Raw genomic sequence first — 22,269 nt, 5'->3', positions numbered from 1 at the left:
GCACTGGTCATTTGGCAGCAAAGGTTGAAGGATTAAGTGAGCCCAGCCTGGAGGATGTTAGTGGGGTTTTCCTGCTTGTGTGCTGGTTCCCTGTAGTGCCATTTCCTCTGTTCTTCCAAACATCTTTCCCTCCATACCACCCCACATGCCGGAGCAGCGCGATGTAGTTGCAGGGAACTGGAGGAGTTCCTGCTTTGCCAAGCAACTGCACTTCCTCAAGATGAGTTGTCTCAAGCTGACTTCGCAAGGAAGCCAAGGGGGCAAGGTCCCATTCAACCTTGCTTTAGGATGAAAACAGTGTCACAGCTCAGCAAGTTGCAGCAAGGAGAGCACTTGGAGTCCCAGGACACTTGGACTAGAAGAGCTAGGACAGACATCCAAGTGATGGTCTTACCAAGACCTTCTGGAAAGCAGATCAACACATGAACTCAGGTCCCCTCCTGGGATGCAAGAACAAAGCCTCCTGTGGAAAAACCCAAAAAGCCAACATCACCAGCCCAAAAGAATCCAGACCTCCCTGCTGTAGAGCAGCTGAGACAGAAAAGCAGAAGTAGCAGCAGAGGTGCATCTTGTCCTGGTTCTGGCTGGGCCAACACAACATGATCCATGATAGAAGTATGCGACCATTGCAGATGGGTGCACACCAGCATTAGCATCCTTAAGCAGAGCTCACTCCTACCCTGAAGCCATGGGAAAGGGCAGCTCCTTTGTGGTCTCCTGCCCATGCATGGCTGAGGAGGCTCTGTAACAGAGGCAGGATGGATTTGGTTGCTGTTCTCAGCTTTGCTTGTCCCCTGTGACCAGGGTCAAGTTGTGCTTGGGGCAGCACATCACTGTACAGCTCCTACTACTCCCAGCGAGAGCTGGGTTTGATGGCATGCAGGGAAACAAGGCTGCCTCTGACACAGAGCCCTTCTGGCTTGCAGCCAGGAGCACTGCCAGTGTGGTTCTGGGCTGATGTGATATGTCAGATCTAAAGAGCTGCAAGAGAGCTGCAGAATGCAGCAGTACCAGGAGAAGACACAGACATAATAGGGCACAGGGAGGACACACTCTGCCCTGGTGAAATCCCACTCAGACCAGACCAAACCAAAGGTGTTGATTCAGCCAGGCTGATGATATGCTACAAGCAGAAGAATGACACTTAACTTACTTGTCTGCTAAGGCAGCATTCCCCATCCTCCTATCATGTCTGCCAGCCAGGGCTCCCCATCCGTCCACAGCCCAAAAGGCACAGGGAGCTGCTAAATCCCATGGAGCTGAACCAGTCCTGCAGCAAAGACTTGGCCCTCACTTCTGCTCTGAGACTGTGTGTCTTCTTCTTCCAGCAGTGGGTCTCTGTTCTCTGGTTTCCTGCTGGGTTTAGCACTGTGTTTTCTCCGTGGAGGGTGTTGATTCTCTGCCACCGCACAGCCTTGCTGGCCCCTGTGCATGAGCCATGCAAGTGACACCATCCTGATGGTGCTGCCATCCTGACTGTGTCACCTGGAGCTCAGCCTGGGCAATGGCATGTCAAGCTCATAGCAGTGCAGGCATCACACCTCCCCACTGCTGGACCATCAAGTCCAGGAGGGAGCCCATGAATTGGATATCATTTGTGACAATGCAACATTTGATGCTAAATGTGTCCCTTCATCCTCAGAAAGACCCAGCAGATGTTGTATTAAGGCTCATGGGAGAGGCACCAGCCTTGTGCAGTTGAGCAGCTAGAAGGGCCATGAAGGCCCTTGTCATGCCATGATGGACATCCCCAATTGGATTTGAGATGCAGCTTCAGAGGGAGGTGAAAGGTGAGGCTGCTGAAGAGCTGGAGCAGAACTTCTCTGGGGGCAGCAGAGCTTTGCCAATGCTCATAGGAGGATGATTTGTGTTCACATCCAGGCTGAGGGAAGAGGTTTTCCTGCCCTGGATCTTGCCCTGAGCCAAGCATATCAGAGGGGTCAAGTCCCTCCTTCACAACGCTCCTGAAGTAAACCAAGGTCTGCTTCCAGGCTGTCATGATGTGATTGAGTACAAGTCCTTTAGCACCCATCTGTTATCTCTTAATTAAAGTTTCTTTCTAATTATTTTTTCTTGTCAAGAGCAAAGCTGCTGACTCCAGGGATTTACCAAAGTAGAGCAAACAAATGCGGGCTCTGCTTTCTGCAACTCTTCATTAATGGACAAAATTAACTTGGAACAGTCCATATCTTTGGCTGCATCAATGACACTTAATTATGCTTGTTTCCTTACAAAGATGTACCCAGTTTTAAATCACTTGTGGAAGAAGTGCCTCTTTAAGCATGAAATTTCTTCTCCCTGAAGGAAGATTTCTGCTGGTAAGAAAAGCTGTGCGAAGACCAAGTGGCATCACAGGGAATAGATGTGAGGAGATCAAGACTGGGGTATGCTTCGGGAAGCTGGTGTCAGGAAACCCTCTCCAGGGCCAGGGTCTGCTTCATCTCAAGAAGGGCAGACCTCAGGGGCTGTCAGGCTGTACATGGGAGTGGAGCCACTGGCATTCCTTGGACACAGTTGGTGCTGCTCAGGCCAGTGGGCATGGGTCCTGAAGCAAGTGAGAGGCCACAGGGTTGTGCCACTACCCTGTCCCATGGCTGGAGGAGGCCAGGAACATCCTCATCTGGAGGCTGATCAGGACACCCCTCTGTCCTCTTGCCCCCTCCATCCTCTGGGGCTCCCTGCTCATCTCCTGTGGGCTGATTCATCTCATTTACCATGGGAAGTTGTGGAGTGAAAGACCCTTCTGGTTTATATGCTTGGAAAGCTCTTGGCATAGCCCTGGCACTGTATAAATATTAAATGTATAATTTATTGTGTACACAGACAGCTAATTAGCTGCTGAGACAATTATTTGTGGCTGGTTTCTCAGCTGTGGGAGGGACATACGAGGCCCAGTGGGGTGATGTGAAGGCCTCTGTCCAAAGGCACATAAGTAATTCTCTGTCCCACTGCAGAAGTGCTCCACGTCCTATCAGAGAAAGTGAGGACCTGGACTTTCTCACTGCTTTGGCTTCACCATCTGCAAAAGAAGGAAAGAGCCAGAGTCTCTGCAACCTGCAGAGTGCTCATCCCTCTCCCCAAAAATGCTGCAGTGCCTTTCTTTTGCTCGCTCTCTGCTTACACAAGCCACAATCCTGCAGTGCATTTCGGCAGAGCGCTCAGAGGGAATCTTTGTCCCAGTCTGCCCACAAATCACTGTCACAGCAAGGGTGGTTTTGGCCATGTGTGTCTGCTGGATGTTGTCTTGCCACAGGCCCTGGCTGAAAGACCCCCACTGAAGGGCTGTGGTGAGCACTGGTGCCAGGAATGCAAACCATCCTCGCCACTTCCTCTGCTCGCTGTTCCAGTGACCCCTCAGGCATCTGGGCACAGACCCCCAGTGCCACATCTGTGGCTCCACACATGCCAGTGCCCAGCAGCATTCCTGCCATGGCTGGCAGCTGCCCATGCTGGCAGGGTGGGAGCCTCTGCTGGGGCACAGGCAGAGGAGTGGAGATGGAAGGTCCCAAGAGGAGTTCTGCTCCTTTTTAGCACAGTGCATGCCAGGGCAGTCCTCAGCTTTTAGCAGGATTTCCCTATGCTGTTGCCCTTGATGTAGGATTCATTAAGGAGGAAAATGAGGAAGAGGTTTCTATTGGATTTCCAGATGGATGGGTTTGGAAAGCATCAAATATGTTTTCATGGGCCCCACATCTCAGCTGCTTTGTCTCATCTTCCCTCCACATCTCTCTGCTGGACTGCTGTCCCGTTGGTCCCTGTTGCACTTGCAGGACCTATCCAGCTGTCACTCATCATTCTTAGTGCAGCAAAGCAGGTCACAGCTCATTTCACCAAGCTGCCCCAGGTTCATTGCTGGAAGCTGTGTGTGTTTATCCCACAACTGGCTCCCATCTTCCCCCCACTGCAGTTTTGCAGAGCTGTGGGTAAGATGTAATTTCTGCCCCCATTATGCATCATGATTGGCTCCTTTCTAGGTCTGGGACTTCAAGTCATAGGCCATGTTGTGCCTGACAGAGGATGTGGCCCTTGGCAGGCTTGGATGCTGAGAGGCATGTTGCTGGTTGGGTGCAGCAACACAGCCCCTCTATGATGACATCACAGCCTTGTGATGTCACTTGACCCAAAAGGCTATGGCTATCGCTCTGGCTCTGTGGCTTCTGTGCCCAAGCGCGGGGTGTAGCGATCTCTTAAAGGTGTCTCCAAAGCGAAGCCGCTCAGCAGGATCAGGGGCATACGCTCACACACGCGCGCACACACAAACGCACGGAGAGCTTCAGTAATAGAAGTCGGCAGCAAAAATACAGGAAGGGTCTTCACATAGAGTTCCACAGGAGCAGCTTGTTGCTGCTACACTGCGAAGGGCTCCAGAGGCAACAGACGCAGAACAATGCAGAACTCAGGTCTAAGTACGGGAGTGGGGCTAGCACCAGGAACCAATGGTGTGAGGGCACGGGGGCGGTACAAAGGCGGGACTAGGGAATGGGGACCAGTGGGGGAGCTCTGGGGGAGTGGCGAGGGGCAGAGGCCAATGGGGGCAACCTGGAGTGGAGAACTTTCTATGGCATGGAACATACATGGTAGCGAGGAGGCGGAGCGGCCAACAGCCAACTGGGGAAGCAGAACGGGGGTAGATTACCGTAACAGGACAAAGTATCCTAGGAGAGGCTTCTTTTCTCACCCTGACCTGCAGAGCTCTCTGTAATAGGGACTGTCTTACCGAGCACTCTGTTATGCCACAGGCTAACCAGCCACCACAAAAGGCAGCACACTTTGGAGAAGCAGGGTGGTGTAGGGATAGGACAGCATCTTGAGGTGTCAATTCTAGCCACTGATCACATCTGTGTTGCTGGGAAGGAACCTTTGGAAGTGTCTAGTCCAGTGTTCCACTTGGAAAAGGTCTGTCCTCAGCAGAAGACCAGATCAGCCATGCCTTTGTCAACAGAGCCCTGACAAACCCCATGGATGAGGATCCTTCCTCTCTGTGGGTACCTGTCCCAGTACCCTGTTACTCTCCAGGAGAAAAGATCATTGCCCATGTCCAGCTCAAATCTTCCAAGCTGCAGCCCTCAACCATCCATGTCACCAGCTGATGTCCATGCAAAAGGGCTGGCCCTGCAGCACAGGCACCATTGTGGTCACTGATCCCATGTGTAACCAGTGACCAGGAGTGTGGACAAACCACCCTTTCCTCCCTGTTCAAGGGAGCAATGGAGCTCTGAGTGGGCTGGAGGGGCTCCGGCCCACTCCCAGCCTGCAGCAAGTGGAGGGTCCCAGTAGAGCTCTGGTCGCCCCTGCCCATCCCCATCCTAAAGCAGAACTGGTGTTCTCAATGCAGGACAGGGCTGCTCCAGCATTCCAGGGGAGCTGTCCCCATGGTGCCCCTTCCCAAAGGGGCTGCCACACATGTGCATATCACTGTGGTTGGGTGGGACTCCCACGTCTGGCATGGAACAAGGGAGGACATGAGGACCTGTCTCTGCTCCAGTAAGATCATCAGCAAACTCTGCTGGGAGAAATGCCTCCTCTGAAGCTGTGTTTAGGGTTTCTCCTTCATCAGGAACCTTAAATCATTGCCTTGGAAAGGAGCATCACTTTCAAAGACCTGTCTTCCAGGAATGGCTCCCTCAGCCCTTCTGGATGAATGCCAGTGTGTTTGCACCATTTTAAGGACAAACAGGAAATAACTCAAGGTGACTTTTTTCCTTCCCAACTTAGTCCTTCAGCCACTAGTTACAGATAAGCTCTCAGCCACAGTCCTGAGAGGTAGAGATGAGCATCCCAGAGCTTTCCCCCATCTCAATCCTTTGGGAATAGGCATCAGGCAGGCAGGAGCCAGGTGAAGGAGACAGGTCTGTGGGTCCATCACTGCACTGAGCCTTTCTCCATGCCAGGCTGGTGGGTGGTGCAATGTCTTCAGTGTCTATGCCAAGCAGGATTCCCAGTGTAAGGACAAGATTGTCAATGGTCACATGTGAGCCAGCAGGAAATGGGAAGACAAAACCTCTTTACCTTATGCAATAAAAGAAACTAGAGGAGAACTTCAGTAAAATGATTGAATTCTTACTGAAACTCTGATATCTGTATTTGTCCATCTACACATGTGCCTAGTCATCTGTGTGTCCATCCATTCATCATCCAACCATCCATCCACCTCCAGAGCCATTCGAATAGCCAGCCATCCACCCAGCACCGCTCCCATTCATTGTCCTTCCATCCCTCCTTCCCTCCATCCCATCTGTGCCCATCCAGCCTGCTGTCCATCTGTCTGTGGTTACACACACACATCCATCCATCCATCCATCCATCCATCCATCCATCCATCCATCCATCCATCCATCCACCCACTGTCTCCTTCCACTTCTGCCTATCTGTCTATCTGCTCCTATTCCAGCTACCCCTCCTCACACAGATGCTTCATCTTAGATGTTCTTCCCTCTTTCTGCCTTTCAGTAAATGCTCCCAGCTTTTTTAAGACCCTTGAAATACACTTTTCTGATTAGCACAGTTTCCCAAAGGTCTCCATCCTTGGCTAATGTCACAAATGGTCCTGACGCATTCCATCAGCATCTTACTCACTACAAACCAGTCTGCCCCTGTCCTTAGCACCCCCTTTCCCAGCAGGGGTAACATCCCCAAAGTTGCTCTGTTCCTCTCAGGAGCAGGTGTCCTGACAGACTATCTGCAGGAGGGCTGAGACCTGCCAGGCACACATCCAGAGCCAGCTTTGCAGATGGGATCAGGATGTGGGCTTAGACACAAGGAATGGCTGGATCGTGCCCATGTGGTTCCACCTATCAATGGGACCCAAGAGCTGACATCTGGAGAGGGAGAAAAGAGAGGGAAGCCTTGGAGGTACTTCTCCCATCTGTCTCCACCATCAGCTGCTTGCAGTCTCCCAAGGCTCACTGGGCAGCTCAGTGTTTTAGGTCATGTCTTGTGCTATGGATTAATTTACTCATTGTTCTCGCCTTCAGTGCTGACATCAACAGCATCTGAGGGACATAGATTTCTGTAATTTAATCACAATTTGTGCAAAAAAAGACCACTTTCTTTTGCTTGTTTTGCTCCCCCTTATTTTATTAGGAGAAAGAGCAAGCTGTCCTTCTCTATTTGTCCTCTTCATGTCACTCGCCATTGCTAAGGTGTCTGTCACATCTTTGCTTGGTTGTCTCCTTTTATGGGTGAAAGATTTGAGTCTACTAAACCATCCTTACATGGGATCTGTTTCCAACCTTAGCTGTTCCAGTTTCCTTCCTCTGCCCTGCTTCCAGTGGTGCTGTGCTCCTAAACAGCAGGGGGACAGGTTTGTTCATGGCTTTCGGGTTACGGTGCTTTCCATTTTGGGTTTGAGATGTCGTTTCAGCAGTGACATCTTCTACTGCTGTATTTGACAGCTTTGGTCTCGTGACTTTAGCTGCTATAAATCCTCGCAAGGACTTTCCCCATGTGTCAGGGCTGCTTAGTTTCCTTGGAAGGCACTTTGTCAAACGTGGTTTTGAAGCCCAAGAGAATTTTGAGAACTGAACCACCCTTGTCTGTGCACAAAGGTTTGATGAAGCCTTGAAGGAACCTCATCCCCATTCATCCTCCCATGCTGCTTCACCCTGTGTCACGCACACACACTCACATGGTTTTATCCTTGCCGCATGCAGCTCAGCACAGCCAAGTGTAGCAACACGGGAAATATTCAGTTGCTAAGGATCATTAATGAATGTCAGCTCCAGCTCCTGTCCAGAAACCTGACAAAATTCAATTAGGCAGCTGGTGCCCAATGAGCTGTGTTGCCCCACTCGTGAGCTGCTACATCAAACAGCTCAGCAAGGCATCATGTTATTGTGGAAAGAAAAGAAAACCCAGACAGAGAGACAAACAGCACTGCATGCACCAAGCAGCTGTGCCTTTCCACAGCATGGTTAGGTTGCAATCCTCCTATCTGCTTTCCTGGATAGGGAATTGCAGGGAGAGTTACCTGCTTCCCATCTGTGCTAGTAAATACGTGGAGTTTGCTGGTGGCAAGTCCTGGGGCTCTGTTGTATCTCTGATGGGAGTTTCTGATGCGTGTGTTTGATTTTTGTCCTGCAACAAGTCACCTAGATATAGGACTGGCAATGTGTTGTGTGCCTGGCTGTGCTGTGAGGTGTTCGGCTGGTGACGCATACTTGCACCCCTGACATGTGTTCTCCATAGCGAAGGTGAGAGGAAACCATCCTGTGGGTGAAGGTGGTCCACGAATACTGATCCCCTGGTATTTGATCACTTGTCCACTCTAGCCTAAAATAAATCATGACTGGGGACAGGAGAAGAACTTGGACTTCCCTGGCCAACAACAGTGTCAGTCCACGCCTCAATCCTTCTCTTACTTAATGGATGGGATGGTAATATCTTATTTCCAAGGCAGCTGTGCTGAGAGGCTCTGAGCTCACCTGTTTTTCTCCTCTTCCTTCCCACAGACAGCCACACCCAGTACGAGCGCGTAGGTGCGGACGTGACCATGAAGTGTGGCTCCATGGACTGGGATGCAGCCGTGACCTGGACAGCCAACGGCACTGACATCGATGAGTCCCACCTGAATGGGTCCTACCTGATCCTGAAGAATGTTGACCTGTCACAGAGTGGCCAGTATTCCTGCTATGAGGGCTCCTCCTGGCACCTCAAATACCAGACCTACCTGAAGGTGGGAAGTGAGTACCCCAGCATGTCACGTGGAGGGGGGCAGTCACTGCTCCCATATTGACTCCTCACAGCCCCCTCTCCTGCCATGCCAACCCCTCTACTTTCCATACATAGGGTTGTCAGCTGCACACCACCATATGAGGTCCTCATGGCATACTAATCCCTGCTGGAATCAGCCACTCTGCCCCAAGCCTTGGATCAAAGCCAGTAAATTAAATGGTGCCTCAGGAATAATTTGAGAAGGGATGTAGCTTCTCCATCCAGCCTTGTGCCACAGAAACCATCTCTGTAGATGGAAAATGCAGTCAAAGAGGATTGCAGTCAGCAAGGACAAGCCCCGGCTGGCATTACTGCAGTGTGGTTGTTTCAGAGGAGCAACCAAAAAGTGTTGGTGATCCCTGGGTTTGCACAGGCGTGCTGGAGGACAGCTGCTTGTCCCTCAGCATTTTGCATTCGACGCGGGATGTGCCGATTCACAGGCCTCAGCATGGGAGATAAGAGTTGTGCTATATTTCACATGATGCTGAGAGCTGATAGCAGCTGTGTGTTTTGAGGGCTGCTGTGTTTGTACAGCTGATAGCAACTGTGTGTTTTGCAGCACGGCGTATCCAACTGGCAGCCGTGGGTGTCTGGGAGCACCAGCCGGCTTAGCCGGCTGCAGGATGGTAACTGTGATGCACCAGCTGGGAGCTCCACCATCCAGGGATGTGTCATGGTGTTTGTAGGTGGGTGTTATGTTCCCAGGTTTGGAAGACACAGCAGAGCTTTCCTCTACTCCTTATCTCACCTTTTGCACCTTGCGTCAGAGCCAGGGTGGTGTTTCCATCCTAGGCCATGGTCCAGGGACAGAGGGTCACAGGAGGGTCTGTGTAAGCCCTGAAAATAAGGCATGAGGGGTTCACTGCACCTGGAGGAGGGATTTGAATTTTAGCAATGTTGTTCAGTGTCCAACTCATTTAGGGTCATGTGGGATGGATCCTGGTGTGTCGGCCAACAAGAAGGGGTGCTGGAAGGAGCTGGTAGGTGATATGAGAAGCAGGTGAGGGGAAGCAGTCAGCACAGGGTAAGTGAGCAGGTGTGGGGGTTGGGAGTATGACAGGCAAAATGGCCACTGCTGCTGCCTAGCAAATGAGTCAGGGGCTTTTTAGCTGCATTGTCTGGTCAGGAGGTGTTCACAGCTAGTTCAGAGCTGGAAAAGGCAGGAGCTGGATCTGGTGCAGGCAGCAGCAGAGGGAGGCTCTGCAGCTCCTTTGCTTGGGCATGTGCTCACCAGATCCCATCTACGGAGAGGTCCCAGGCTGTGCCAGTGCACAGAGGGCTGCAGCCCAGGTCTGCAGGAAACGGGGAGTAGGGAGAGGTTTGCAGCCTCCAGCCACCTCCTCTGCAGCTGTGGCATCACCGTGATTTTGCAATGGCTCTTCCGTCTACTAAGCAGCTCGCTAATAGTAATCCCTGTCAATCCACTCAGGGACCCGTGGGAATTGCTCAGCATTAGAGCCCAAATCCTGCTGTTTTCTATTACTGTGTTCCCACTTGCTGGAGACTCACAGCCCCCTGAGCGCTGGGCAGCTGAGAAACCCAGTTGCACACTGCTGGGTCCCAGGAGAGAGGGTGACAAATAAATAAACACATGTCTGGTGTTGTTAACACAATTAACTGTGCAAGGAACTAATCAGGTGAGACGCTTTTAGTGGTAATTAATTTAATTGGCTGGATTGTAATTTAATGTTCTCTGCAGGGTTTCTTTTCCCAGCACTGCACCCCCAGCCCCTGCCTCCCCCACCCCACCCCAAATGTCCTGGCTCTGCTGGGCATGATTGATTGATTCCCTGGAGGTGTGTGGACTCACGCGAAGTAGTGGGTTTGGGAGCATCCCAGGAGGGAATGGAGATGGGCTTGGGCATGTAGATGGAGAAGGGTGACTCGAGGGAGATCTGCAGCATGGCCCTGTGGTAGCATCGCTGCTGCAGCTGAGTGCATTGGGAGCCCAAACCTGGGATTTGAGGGATCTTGGACTCATTTCATTTCAATTGCATGGGAAATTAAATGAAAACAGGCCTGTGCCTGCATTTTTCTCTTTTACTGGGGCAACAAGAAAGACAACTGCAGCGAGAGTGAGAGGCTGGGGCTGCACGTGGAGAAGTGCTGGGGATCTCATTAAATAAATGATGGTACCTGGAATGTGGCCCCCAGGCAATGCAGGGGTGCTCCTGAGCATACAACACCAGAGGAAGGATGTGGAGAGGGAGCAGAGAAGGGTCGAGGACCAGGAAAGGGTGTCAATTAGCAAAGCAAGCTCTGGCGTGGGGGTCAGCGAGCACAGGGATAAAGGGAGACCTGCCAGAAGTCAAGCTGAGCAAGACCTTGCAGAGGAAATGAAAAGGCGGGTTAGCCATATAAATGCAGAGCAAACGAGGAGAGAAGAGCAGAGCTGGTTCTGCAGACAGGTTTCAGGGGAGATTAAAAGTAAGCTCGGCAGAGCCCGATACCAGATGAACCCCACCGGGTCTGAGTGATGCTGAGAGCAAGGGCAGCACAGGCTAAGGGAGAGGAGGGAGCATAAAATGTGGAGATGATCCACTGTTGTGGAGGCACCGTCAAAGAAGACAATGCCCTGAAGGCTTGGGGAGAACCTCATCCCCATGTGAGGACATCTGTTCATTAGCAAGGCTCATTAGCAGCTGAGAGGTCAGTGGTGGTACCCAGTGCGACGTGTCTCCTATGCCTGACAGAAGGAAAAGTCCTGATCAGACAGCCTGACCCCATAGCACAGTGGGGCCGTGGGGTGCACTTGGAAGAGGGAGCAATTAAAGACGTGGAGACAAATGGAAAATGGGAAAAAAACACAAGGGGGGCTTGCCAGGGATATATCACAGCAGATTAACCTGATAGCTCTCTTTGATAAGGGAACCAGTTTTTTAAGCCCAGAAATGCGGTCAGTGTAATCTGTCTTGACTTCAGTGAAGTATTTGCTATGATGCCACATGGGAAATTATGAGTTAAACCAGAGAAAATGTGGATTAGTATGAGAATTGGAACACAGCTTAGGAAATAGCTACAGGGGATCAGATTGTGCTGAAAGGGGGAGCTCCTGGAAGGGATGGGGAAGCTTCAGCACCAGGTTTGGACTGCATTTGAGCCACTCTCAGTGGTGTTATCTGTAATGGCTCTGGCCCACAAGGAGCACGGAGCTTTGGTTAGATATGCCAGTGGCTATGGAGGGACAAGAGGATATCTGGGGTGAGGATTTAATGCTGAAGGGGCCAGGATGCTACATAATGGTGGCGGCACAAGTGTGTGAAGGTGTCTCATAAATGTGGCTCAGCAGGCGGGAGGGAGGACACAGGTAGCTCATCTGGTCCTTGAGAAGAGTTTGACACCTAGGTCCACATCATGGGGGATGTGGCTCAGAGCCCAGCAACACCCTGCAGAGGCTGGGGGTAGCTGGGCTGTCTTGCCCACTGCAGAAATGGGAACACTGGTGCACATGCAGTGGGACAGTGTGCATCCAGGGATGGCGAGAAGGAAGGGCCCACAGGCTTGTCTATCGCTAAAGGTCCCAGATCAGCCACCTACAAGGTGTGAATCCTCAGCACAAACTGGCCTGGGGGAAGCTGGCACTTTTCCAGGGGAAACCTCTTCCAGGGCACTTTGAGCAGTGATTTGTTGGTCTGCCCCTTTTTTCAGGCAGGGGAGTGTGAGGTGAAGCACAGGAGAGCAACCAGGTGTTTATGTCCAGTGATCACCTGCCCTGCAGCCTCAGAACAGCAGATGCCCAACTGTGGCCAGAAGCAGGACATGGATCCAGGTCTTTTGACACACCAGGCATCCCTGGCCTGAGCCCAGGGCTGAGCACCAGGAGCAGGCCAGGAGGGAGGGCAAGGCTCTGGGTAACGGGAGTGTGGTGCCGGGCTCCTGGATGCCCCCACAAGCCACAGCTCTGCATTTGGAAACACGCAGCCGGAGGGCCCGGGGGTGGATATAACAGTGACGTTGGGAAATAATGCACTCTTGAGGTTTGGCACACGGCTCTGTGCGTTACAGAATGTTATAAAAATACTGCTAATGGGCCAGAGAGGAGTGGAAACGCGCGTCGGAAAGGCTGCCAGAAGCCGGAGAGCGCACATGGGAGTGGGGAGGCCTTGTGTGCAAAGAAGGGAGGGCGAGAGGGAGGCAGCCAGGGCAGGCACCCTCCTTCCACTCCCATCCCTCTGTCCCTTTCTAACCTCCTTATCTCTATCCTGGCCCAGCACCTCTGCCCGTTTGCCCTTCCGTCCTGCTTTGGGGATGCCCAAGCCCTGGCGGACATCCATCTGACCCTCATCATTGATCCTGCTGCCCAAAAAGGCTGCAGCCTGACAGGGTGGAGTGCAAGCAGGGATGGGGTCTGCATGGGAGAGGAAATACAGCAGAATCCCCTCCAGCAGCAGGGGCACAGATCGGGATGCAGGCAGGGGAGTCGTCTTCCATGCCGCAGTGGTGGCCTAGCGTCTTGTAGCCTGGTGCCAGTCCCAGGGGCATTGCTGCCTCCCAGGCCATGGATGTGGGAAAGGGACTGGCAGAGTACAAGCAGTCCCAGGCTAGCCTGCTTCCTCCATGTCTGTCACTGCAGCGGCTGGCGAGAGAAAGAGGAAAAAACATGCGGTTTGACAGAAAATGACATGGAAAAAACAACCAAATTAACAGAAAAACAAACAAAGCAAAACCAGAGAGAGGGAGGGGGGAAGGGGCAAAGCAACAGGAACCACATGTGAGCGGGGAGGCCAGGAGAGCCTGAGTGTTCTCTGGACTGATTAGCAAGCAATCAAACATCGGCCACTAATAAATAATCAGAGCCTCCCTTTTCTCTGCCTTAGAAGTCTTTTTCCTCCCAGCTGGGCTCCAGCTGCAACCAGAGGGCTGTACTACAAGTCTGCATCTATTTTTGTTGTTATTTTTAAAACATTTTTTCTGTTTCACCTATCCAAAATAAAGAAGCAAAACAAGGAGGTAGTAACCTCTCCATGTAAGACGTGCACCTCTGGCTCCACCAGGGCAGGCATGAGCATCCCGTGACGGGCACTGGCTAAACAGTGGAGGAAGGCAGTGCTAGGGACTGGTGTGTGCCCACCTGCTTCCATGGGTTGGTTGGGTGGAAAAAACTGCCGAAGGGCACTGATGACATGCCAGCTTGGGAGAACAGAAGTTTGGCTGGCTCTGGCAGCCAGTTGTGAAGATGCCTCTGCCTCAGATCAGGGTGCCTCTGGTCAGGCTGGTGCTCCTACTTGGATGCTGAGGAAGAAGCATGGGCTTGGGGTCAATGTATGCAGATGGTTCCTTGCTTGTGTCCAGCGATCTGTCATCCAGCAATCTGTGATCCAGAGCTTGGTTGGTTTTTTTTAAAAAAGCCCTTTTTATGGATTTTTCCCCTCTGAACTCTTCCAATCCCTTCCCATGGCAATGTAAACTTAGGCTATTTCAGGAGCAACAAGTTAAACATGACTGCGACCATTCCCTCATACCAGGGCCAGCTGGCAGGGAACAGCACCTGCCCATTGGATTCATCCCTTTCACCCTCCCAGTGTGCTCCTGCCCTTTGGGGATGGTCCTGCACATGGGGAACCCCAAGGCTGTGCCCAAGCACTGCTTGAGGCAGGACTACATTAACATGGACCAAACCTACATGTTAATGGACATGAACATGGACCAAAGGGTGGAGCTAATAAATTTAAATGGCTGCTGGTATTCCAGAATCAGGAGATGCACCCCAGGGCTGTTGGGTTCATTACTGTGGAGGGGTTTTTTTCCCCCATGTGCCAGCAGCACTGGGGGCTGGGTAGGTGCAGTGGTCCTGGGGTGATTCACAGTCAGGCATCACCCCCACGATTCCTGAGAGCTGCAGAAAGGGAGTGTCAACAAGCTTGCAGGAATGCTTCGTTTATTGAAATTTGGCTTTATTTCACAAGGTGTGCAGGCCTTCCCATGTTGTGCTGTTTTTTCATGGCTGGGAAAATTCAATGGATGAGTTGTGCTGCCTGCGACCAGATTTCGGGTCTTGGCCCGGCTGAGAGCTGGAAAGGCGTACCGGGTAACAGTATGCAAATTATTATCCCGGCTCTTTAAGGAGAAAGCCAAAAAAACCCACCCAAAAACCCCACCACGCTCTCAAATGCAATTAGTCCTAATCGAATTAGGAGCCGGACTAGAAAAACAAACACGTTTGCAGGCAGCAGGCAACCCTTCCGCCCCGTTCGGGGGGCTGCAGGCTGCATGCCGCAGCGGGAAGGGCTGAATGAAGCCGTGCCCCGTGGCCCACGTGTGCACACACTCATACGCTCACACCCGCGCCCTGCTGCTCCTCTCCGCCTTCCCCTCGCTGGGCTGGGCAGCCAGCCCAGCTGCAGCATAGCAGAGTGATGCTTCCTTGGCTCGCTACGTAAAACATGATAATCTGGGGCAGCCAGTGTCAGAAACAATAAAAATATCCCCTCTCCCATCCTTACGGCTCGCCCCTTCCCGCAGGGGAGTTGGGGATGGCGAGGAACATGCAGTGGTGGGGCCAGCAGAGCATCACGTGGCATTTATGAGTAGCCACGGCTCGGGACAGCAGCACCAGCAGCTCTGTCCTGGCCTTGCCAATGCTGTCTGAGGGAGAGCATGCCCAGGAGGTGGCCAGTGTGACCAGCCTGAAGGGATGTGGCCCCACACTCGACTCTACTGACCGCCGAGCCCGTGTTTTGTTGGGTGCTACAGGGAGCTCATGGCTCCACCAGAGTCATGGCAGGAGCATCATGCAGCACAAGGGTACTGAGAAGGGGAGAACGTGGTCACTCCCTTGCCATCCTCCTCCAGTGTCAGAGTTCCAGGGTTGCCGGTGACCAGCCAGAGCCAGGGATGGAGTGTCCATGAGAGAGGCTGCTTAAGATGCAAGAACCCTCTTAGTGAATGTGAGATCCTGAGCTTTGGACCTATGTGTGAAATGAGCCCCAGAGGCTCACTGTGCATCCTCTCCTGCAGCTGGGCTGGGAATAAGCTGATGGGATAGGACTGAGAGGGAGCCCGGTTCCAGCTGCCGGGCTGGAGGAGAAAAGGAAAAAGGGCTTTGGGGCTTGGCAGCTTCCCGGAATACCCTCCCCATCCTTGCCTAGCACAGCTACTGAAGGCTGCATGCAGCACCATCCCATGTCCAGGGTGGATGGCAGCACAGCCTCCTTCTGCTCTCCTGAGATTTGTTTATCCTGCCTAACATGACAAAAACAGCTCCATAATTAAAGAATCCCAAGTCCAGTCTAAACAGCTTCCCACAGCCCTTGCTCTTCAGTGCCAGGAATTAGGGATGCCTAGGGCTGAGAAGACAAACCCTCCTTGGCTGGGGGAGGGTGGCCATGGGTGGGTGGGGACGGTGACTGCTTTGGGGACTGGAGGGGACACACACTGGTTCTCTGTTTGCACTGGCCTCTGCTCCAGGAAGGATTTTATCTGAGCTGCTCCTAAGTGCCCCTTGTCAAAATATTTGGTGCAAGCTTCCTGCCGCTCACCAGCAATGTGTCTTCAGCTTTCAGGGTCCTGGGAAGGGAAGAACAGGCTGGGATACAGCCACCCCCTGTCGCTGCAGCCATGGGGCAGTGAGCAACGGGGTGGATGCTCCACATGTGAATGCTGTTTTCCTTTCTCCACCACAGCTCCAAACGCCTCTGGTACTTATATAAGATTACTGTTTGCTTCCCAGAAGGTGCTGAAAGAAGAAACCCCACCAGTGTCACCAGCACAGGGCATAACTCTTGCCTGTCACTGCCCACATGTGCCCATGTTTGCAGGGACCCAGGCCAGGCATGGGAAGACCATTCACCAGGGGTGGGAAGACCCCACAGTGATCCTCTGTAGCCACATCCCTCATATCTGAAGGAGAAGAGATGGCAGGCAGCAGCAAAGTCTCATCTTTTCCCAATATCCAAAGCTTTTCCATCTCTCTCTGAAACTTCTGGAGGTGGCTGGGAATGACGGTGGGGCCCAGGCAGGCAGGGAGGTGCCAGCCAAGGGCTTAGCAGGGTCAGGGCAAGGTCCAGGGTATTTCAGCATGAATGACATTGTCATTAGCTGTGGTTTCCCAAGCCGCTGCGTCTGCTGTAAATAATTTAGCAGACTAAATGTGTGCTAACAGCAGGTCAGGAGAGGGAGCAGAGGAGAAGGAGCAGAGCTTTGGGCCTGGAAAGCAGGGAAGCACACCAGGATAAAGTGAGATTATTTTCCTCCCGTTAGCAGGACAGGGTGGTGTCACCCCCCCGGAAAAGGAGTCAGAGGATTCCCATGCCCAATGGATCCCTTCTCTCCCCAGTCCCTTCCTGAGCTGTCAGCATCAGTACCAGAGGCAACTGCAGGACAGTTTCCAGTTGCTCTTGCTCCAAGCACTTTAATGCTGTTTAAACAATTACGCAGTTGATAAATTTTGACAAGAAGAGATAGAAATAGCCTGGGAGAGCCATGCAGTAGAAATGCTCTAAACAGATGTCCCTTTTCTCCCCCTCCTGCACTCCCTGGGGGTCTTTATCATTTTCTGCCAACTGAACAAGGCAGTGTTCGCATGAGTTAGGGTGGTGGGGAGGGGGAGAAAAATGCCTTATTAAAATGGTTTATGATACCATCCCTAGGGTGACGGCTGCTTGTTTTCTCTCCAGGATGGTCTTCTCTGTGCTGACGGGAGCCATACACAGACTGCCGCGCACAGCTAATGTCAGGCTCTGTGCCCCTCTCTCCACCAGCTCACAGGGTACCAGCCTGGGCAGCCTGGCTGCTGGTGATTCAGGGGAGGGAGAGGGGTGTTTGTCAAAAGCAAGTGATCAAAGATAAGCCAGTGTGCCAAGCCACATGGGGAAATTTGGTCTTGCTCTGGGGACATGAAGAGCAGAGTCCAGCAGTGTGTGCACAGAACCTTGTGTCAGCAGGGACCAGCAGTGGCTCCCCAGCGCTGCTGTTTGCCCCAGATGGGAGACGTGGAGGAGAGTGATCACAAAACCAGACTGGGCCACAGTCAGGTTCACAGGGAAACTCGATGTCCTGTGTGGCTGAGTGTGTAGGAAGTGTAGGGTGTGTAGGGTGTGTAGGAAGAGTAGGTTCACCTCTGGTGGACAGGAGATCACTCAATGGGTCCACGCCAAGAAATTGTGAGGAGGTTTGGAGCTGTAGCTCAGACCTTGGTGCTGCATTTTTGCTCACGTTGGGCTGTCTTGTTTAGAGCATTCCCAACCCTGGATGTTCTTCCTCTCCACAGCTGGACAATGTGACTAGCTTTGTACTGAGCATGCACCAGCTCCACATGTTCCAAGGAGCAGCCTTGCATGGCATGGCTTGTCACATGTCATGGCTACATCCTGTCCTCTTGATCAGGGAGGAAAGCAGAGTGTTGCAAGCAGGTCTCTGCCTTTTGGCTGCTTTCTGGATGCCGTTCAACCTGTGTTGGTCTGAGCCAGTGCCTGCTGGAAGCAGGGATCTGTGAAATATGTTGTATGTATGGTGGATGAGCTGGAATTTGTCATCTCTTGTCTTTGCAGTTGATGTGGTATCACTCACTTTTTTAGGGGAATAATTGCTCAGCCCTCCAGTGCAGAGTTCATCCCTGTTCTGTCTATATGACCCAAGCTGCTTCCTCTTCCCTCTGTGCCTGACCTCCCTGAGTTGCCAGCCAGGTGCTGCTGCCCTCTAAAAGGCTGTTTTGACTCACCAGCCTCTTCCTCCTCTTTCTTTCTTGCCGTCTCTGAAACCCAGGGACATGGACTCCAGTGCTGCATTGGGGATACAGAGAAGCTACCTCCCATTCCTCCCCAATTCTGGTAGTAAACACAAATGTCAGAGTCTAAAGGAAAAGGCAGAAGGGGAAATTAAGACACGGATTGGGGAAGAATTTTCTGAAGCCACAGAATTTGGCTTAAAAACCTTTGTGATGATTCAGTACCATCCTGACCCTACAAGGCTTTCCAAATGGGGTGTGCTAGGTTGGACACCCCCAATGCCAGGACTCCAGCCTGCTGCAGCCCACCTCAGGGCAGCATCACACTGATCACACAGTTCTGCTTGTTCCTGCTTCACACCATGGAGTGGGACAGCTCACAGGCAGCTGGGCTGGATGTGTCAGCCATGAACAACCTCCCCTTTTTGCCACAGCCTCCTCATCCAGCCCTTCCTCCCATCCCTCCCCCCTCTCCTGGCCAGCATGTGGGTTTGCTTCTGCTTTTTTCTGCTCCCAGAATCATGAATTCTTGGGAGACGGGAATTCCTCTGTCTCCTGCTGACCTGAAGCATTGGACTTAAGTGGCCAGTTAAGGTCCAAATCATAAACCCCGACATTCCTAGAGGAAAGAGCATGGAGGGAGGAGCTGGTACTGTGGGCAGTCCTGCTGTTCATATGAATGCAAAGCAAGTGTGATTACGCTGCTGGGTTGTTCTGTGCAAGAGCACCAGGCTGTTCCTTGCTGCAAATGTCAGTGGTGATACATGGCCTTTGCAAACCTCTCTTGCTTTGCTGGAGCAGCATAGCTACACCAACAATGCTCCCATCACCCTCAAAGGCTCAGGAGGGGAAGCACCACTCACTTTTTTAGCTGCCAAAGCAGTGTTCATGGATGTGATTTTTACTGTGGTGGTGTGAGGACTGCTGTGTCGGCCCATCATGGGTTTTGTCCAGAAGTGGAAAAGAGCAGTGGGCTTTTTCATGGGCATTAAAAAGTCACTGTGAGACACTGTGAGACACAGTCGTTGCAGGCATCATTTTGCAGCATCCCCTACTCCTACTTCCCTGTCTCTCAGCAAAACTCAGGGATGATTCCCACTTGGAGTGAGCAGAGCAGTTGCCCAGGAATGGTGGCAGTGTGAGGTCTGTGCTGCCACACACCTCCAGGACTTGATTAAGATGAAAAAGCAAAATTGCAGAGAGCACAGAAGGCAGCTCCTGCAGGAGGGTGCCAGGATGGAGGTGCCCCAAATTGTGAGTTTGTGTTGGGACAGACTGGCCAAAAAGGGGACTCTTGGATCCAAGATTGAGCCAGCTCTGCCAAGTGCTGCAGATGTACAAGAAAGACAATATTAGGTCCTTGCTTCGTTCCTGTGATGTTATCAAAGAAGTTATTTGAGAAGGACCCTGGGAAAACAGGGGAGTAAAAAAGGATGTGAAGGGACCAGGGGGAACTGCCAAAAGGAGAAAGACTTAAAATAGTCTGTTCAGTGACTTCAGGGGAAGCTGGAAAGATTCCTTGACTCCTTTTGGTAATTACCTCCAAGCAGAGAAGGTACTGGGTAGTAAACCAGCAAGCAAAGGCAGAACTAGAGCCAATAACTGGAAGCTGAGCCACAACCACGTTTGAATTAGAAATGAGGCTCGTATTTTTAATAGAAAAAATGATTAAGCGTTGGAACAAACTGCCAAAAGCCATGTCGGCTCCTCTGTCGCTTGTTATCTGCAGAGCAAGGCTGGCTGCCTTGCTGAAAGATTGTTCCGTCAAACACGAGTTATTGGGCTCAATAGAGGGGTAATGGAGGGACGTAATGGCCTGTGCAACCCAGGAGGTCAGGTGAGATGAACTAATTTTCTCCCATGGCCTTCAAGTGAATGACTTAAGGAAGGTGCATATCCCTGTCTTGCAGATTTAGCTGCGCGGTTGCTGTTTCTTTCATCGGATAATGTGGCTCGGGTGTTTGGTGGTGCAGATCAGGGCTGCGAGGAAAAACCTGCAGCACAGGAGGATGTGGGGTGTTTGGAGGATGCTGCATGTCCCCAGTTAGGGTGCTCCTCACCCTGCTCCATCCCACCTCCATGATGCCTTGGCTTTCTGTGTGCCCTGCACCTGGCTGGGAGGAGAGAAATGTTGCCTAAGTGCTGGGGTGTCTGCAAGGCACAGGCAAGGCAGAAAAAGCAGATGGGACAAAATGGGTTGAGATGGCTTGGGTCTGAGAAAGGGAAGGAAGAAGAGAGATAGGATGGAGATAGTCATGTAAGCATTAGCATGAAGGACAGAAAGCTCTCACAGCCCTCCTTCAAAGGAGGGATTGACAGAGAGCTTTTGATGAGGAGCCGAATGGAGATAATGTGCCATCAAACGGCACGAACTCTGCCTCCAGCATGCAGACAGGAGCTTGGCACAGCATGCCCAGAAGCACTTACCTTCCTTAATGGCTGGGCAGAGTCTCCCAGGTCACCCCATTACGAGCTGCCTCCCCAGGCAAGCTGGCACAAAGTGCTTGGCCAACCCAGGAGCAGTTGTGCCACAAAGCCAGTGATGCTCCAGCCCAAACAATCCCAGCCCCTCAAACAGGGTATAAGGCAAATGCTGAGAGTACAGTGGGGCAGCACACAGGTTTGGGGTCAGACCTGATTAGTTTGTCTCTTTTTCAAGCTGTCTGAGCCTCCGGGAGCAGGAAAAGCCTTGCATCACTCAGGGGGGCCATGCACCCTGCACATCCTAGTGTTGACATGGTTCATGGAGACACAGCCCAGGGCAGGAGGAGCTGGTGGCAAATGGGCTGTGGTGAGCTTGCAGCTGGAGTTTCAGGGTGGTGTTGCTTGTGAGCAAAGCAGCACCCACTCCCCCAGGCTTTCCACCAGCAACCTGCAAGCAGCAGGCACAGCTGAGTTTACCCTCGGTGCACAGTCCAGCAGAGACATAAGAGGAGGGGGATGCAGCCCCAGCACAGGGCTCCTGATGAGCAGCTTTTCCCCAAAAAGGAACTGATGCGCCAGCAGCTGCTGCCAAACATGATCCGGGGCACATATCAGCAGGAGAAGCTGGCTCCTTGTGCTAGGAGGGGGCCAAGTCATGTTCACTTACCACCCCAACAGCGCTCCCTGCTTTGCATGAAAGAGGCGCTTTGATTGCTGACATCTGTAGACAATCAGATAAGAATTAGAGTTATTCCTCTAGGCATAAATGGTATTTCTAATCTCATAATCCCTTAATATTGTTCTCACCAGGATGTGGCTGGTGCTAATCCCTGAAAGTTTGTTCTAGGGCAAATTTCAGGGAAGCTAGGGAGGTGCAGGAGGAGGGGTTGCCCACCTTCCCTCCCCTCGCTCCCAGAATCCCTTCTGGGTGTAAAGCGGGCAGGGACAGCAGGTCAGCCTGCAGCCCCTCTTGCCAGCTGGAGGATGCTCACACTAGGATAGAGGCATTTGCAAAGCCCTTTCACCACAGCTGCAAAGAGCCCCCGCAGGTCTTCCTGCCCTTGCCACCGCTCCAGGTTTGTCTCTTGCCTGATCAGCTCTGTGGCACCAGCACTAGGCTCCAGCCTGGTTTAGCCACTTGGCTGCTTTCCAAAAGCAAATACTCATCCCTGAGGGGCACCTGGGGCCTCTATTTCTGTTCTGAAGAGGTGCAGTGAGGGAAACATCCTACTGCTTCAGGGCTGCAAAGTCCAAGGTTCCCAGCCAGGTGAGGGTGATAAGTGTTTTGCAAGGACCCTGGGCTGCCTTTGGCCCTAATTTTGCATCCTCTTTGGGGTAGAGTAGGGAAAACCACTTGGGTTGCTCCTTACCCCCTGTTTTGACATTGGTGTACTGGATACTGATGTGCCTCTCCTCAGCAAACCAGAGTGGCCTTGCATCCTGGCCACCTTGCAGGCACAGTCAGGGTG

General features: G+C 52.2%; 1 protein-coding gene across 1 annotated transcript in view; it reads left to right on the top strand.

Moving 5' to 3' along the window:
• Nucleotides 1-22,269, top strand: part of CNTFR (ciliary neurotrophic factor receptor) — a gene marked incomplete at both ends in the record, with an annotated part of 81,971 nt that overhangs the window by 18,006 nt on the left and 41,696 nt on the right. The window contains one exon of the mRNA XM_082301557.1: nucleotides 8,451-8,681. Coding sequence (XP_082157683.1) covers nucleotides 8,451-8,681 — 231 coding nt within the window. The remainder of the gene's footprint in view (nucleotides 1-8,450; nucleotides 8,682-22,269) is intronic.

This window comes from Coloeus monedula (genome assembly GCF_965178545.1).
Source record: "Coloeus monedula genome assembly, chromosome: Z".
Taxonomy (NCBI): Eukaryota; Metazoa; Chordata; class Aves; order Passeriformes; family Corvidae; genus Coloeus; species Coloeus monedula.
Note: the sequence above shows the minus strand (reverse complement) of the source record. Positions and strands in the feature narration are given on the sequence as shown.